Genomic DNA, 2,997 nt, shown 5'->3' on the forward strand with positions numbered 1-2,997 from the left:
TGATTTATTTTTTTACCGCCATTCACCTACAGTTCAGTGTTTTCAAAGTGGTTTACCAATAAATGCTGGAATGTTCCCATTAGCCTAAAAGGGAAGAAGATAAAGTTGGTGAGAGAAAATTGAAAACATGGATGATCCAGAGCCCTGCGGAATAAAACAGGAAGATATTGAACAACAAATAGGTTGGTGTTTGTTCTTAATTCTTTAAGGTTATAAAACTTAAAGCTGCAAAAACAAATTTTGGAAGAAAAAAAGATTTTCTTCCTTAGTATTGTTGTCTTGTTTTCTAGTATAAATATAAAAATATTCTTGAATCAGGATGCATTTACTTGAAGTAAAATGACTTGAGACACAATGTCTTGTTTCCTGAAAAAAATGTCCAAATTGTGTTTTGCTTAAAACAAGCAAAAGCATCTGCCAATGGGGTAAGAAAAATAATCTTGTTTAGCCTTTGAATTAAGATTATTTTTTCTTGCCCCATTGGCAGATATTTTTTGCTTGTTTTAAGCAAAAACTAACACAATTTGGATAATTTTTTCAGGAAACAAGACATTGTGTCTTAAGTCATTTTACTTGTCAAGTAAATGCATCCTGATTCAAGAATTTTTAGATATTTATACTAAAAACAAGACAAAAATACTCTTGAAATATACACTACTATACTACACTAAAAATACAAAAATATACACTACTGCTCAAACGTTTGGGATCACTTAGAAATGTTATTGTTTTCCATGGAAACACACATGAAATTAGTCTGAATAGGAAATATAGCAAAAGAACAGGACATGCTGACATTGTCAGAGTTAGAAATAATGATTTTGATGGAAATGATGAATGTGTTCTTCAAACTTTGCCTTCATAAAAAAAAACACCTTTTGCAGCAATTACAGCCTGGCAGACCTTAGGCATTCTAGCTGTCAATTTTTCAAGGTAAACTGATGTGATTTCACCCCATGCATCCTGGAGCACCTCCCACAAGATGGATTGCTCGATGGAGTCTTCCTCCGGACTAGGGATGCTCCGATCAGGATTTTTGCAGCCGATACGGAGTACCGATTTCTTGTCATGGTGATCGGTCGATACTGATGCCGATTCTGATGCTTCAAGCTTTATATAACTGATATGTAAGCTCTCTGATCACCGTTAACCTTTTTTTCAGATAAAGTAATACTATAAATGTTGCCTTTGTTATATTTTTAAAGTAATTATGTAATATATGTAATGTAACTATTGTTTTAACACAGTTCTAAATAATGACAAAAAAGTATTCATTATACAGTGAACATTTTAATATGCCTTTAAAATGGGGTTTATGCATATCAGGATACTTTAATATAAGACAAAATTAAATAAACAAAATGGAGCAGTCTGATGCAACCCACAAGGTTTATTTAAACATTGTCCAATAGCAAACTGTGAAGGACAAAATAAACATTAAATCTCCTAAAATGGAGAAGTCTGATATAACTTAAACATTGTCCAATACAAGTCGGAGCAGGACAAAATTAATAAAAAAAACAACATTTAGAATCCCAAAAGAACAAATTGTTATAATTTGTATTAAACATTGTCCAATGTTAGAGAGAACAAAATAAACAAAAATATTTAAACTCCAACATGGAGAAGTCTGATGTAACTCGTATGGTTTAATTAAACACTGTCCAATATAAGACTGAAGAGTAAAAAAAAAAGAAATTGAAACATTTAAACTACTGAAAGAACAAAATGGAGTAGTTTGATGCAACTCATGAGGTGTACAGTATTTCAACATTGTCCAGTGTTAGAGAGAACAAAGTAAAATAGAAACATTTAAACTCCAAAATGGATAAGTCTGATGTAACTCATATGGTTTAATTAAACATGGTCCAATATAAGACTGAAGAGGAAAAAATAAATAGAATCATTTAAACTCCAAAAAGAACAAAATAGAGTAGTCTGATACAAAAAAAAAAAAAAAAACTAACAGAAATATGATTTAAGTGATTGTCAAGCTGCAGAGTAGTCCTTTGGCCCCTTCCTACTTAATTAGGTAAGGCAAGTTTTTCTTTATGAAAAACACCAGGGAATCTCCAGATTTTGGGATGACAGGCTCAGAGAGGTACAGATTTATCTCAGGTGCTGCCGAATCTCTTTGGCTGTAAGCATCACTGCCACTGGTGTCCTTGAGAACTTCCTCATGCATCTGCTGCAAAGAACTAGATGGAAGAGCTTTTAGTGTCGCCACAGTTTCTCCCATCTTCTCACCAGAGCTATGCTCACTCCGCTTGAGTGCGCTTCCCCGAGCAGTCTGTGTACCTCTGGGTTTATCTGATCATCATAATATCTATTCTTGTATCTTTTTTTAGAGAAGGAAAAAATAACCATCATTGCTAAATTTCAATTACATTAGCCTAAAATTATACTATACTATTTCATTTAATACTTTCACACACTACAACACATTTGTCACACTCAAAGCCTTTTTTTGTTTTACAGTTTTTTTTAATTGCTTTGGCGGAATTTTCACAAGCAACTGGTACATTTTCAAGACTCTTAGTACTAATATCTAGGGATGGGCGTATCGATCCTAAGTATCGATATATCGATACTGACGCGAATATCGAAAGTATCGCTACTCAAACAAAAAATATCGATACTAAGGTGCTTTTTAATGTTGCAAGACAGAACCAATCCATCAAAGAGCGTTCACTCACTTCTGACAGTGCATTCAGACAGGGCTGCGTTTCCCAAAAGTATCATAATAAAGCATTAAAGCTTTTGGGAATAGCAGCCCTGAACAATGCTTATCAGAGGACAGAAAAAAACATATGTTTGAGTTATTTCACAATAAACAAATTGAAATCGTAGCCTACATAGTTTGTACAATTACATTTATTTAAATTGAACGTTGAAAGATAATATAGATCATGTTCTATTCTGTAATGTTAATAGAAATCATACACTGTCAGAACAAATAGGTTGCATTTTATGGATGCAACAGCCTGTCACTGGCAG

At 33.1% G+C, this 2,997-nt stretch overlaps 1 protein-coding gene across 2 annotated transcripts in view; it reads left to right on the plus strand.

Moving 5' to 3' along the window:
- The first annotated feature begins 23 nt into the window (after positions 1-23).
- The window catches only part of LOC107692213 (gastrula zinc finger protein XlCGF57.1-like), a 12,364-nt gene continuing 9,390 nt past the window's right edge, over positions 24-2,997 (plus strand). For both annotated transcript variants that reach the window (XM_016491176.1, XM_016491177.1), the window contains exon 1: positions 24-182. In XM_016491176.1, the coding sequence (XP_016346662.1) occupies positions 128-182 (55 nt within the window). In that variant the 5' untranslated portion in view covers positions 24-127. The remainder of the gene's footprint in view (positions 183-2,997) is intronic.

Source organism: Sinocyclocheilus anshuiensis, unplaced genomic scaffold, assembly GCF_001515605.1.
Source record: "Sinocyclocheilus anshuiensis isolate Anshui unplaced genomic scaffold, SAMN03320099.WGS_v1.1 scaffold903, whole genome shotgun sequence".
Taxonomy (NCBI): domain Eukaryota; kingdom Metazoa; phylum Chordata; class Actinopteri; order Cypriniformes; family Cyprinidae; genus Sinocyclocheilus; species Sinocyclocheilus anshuiensis.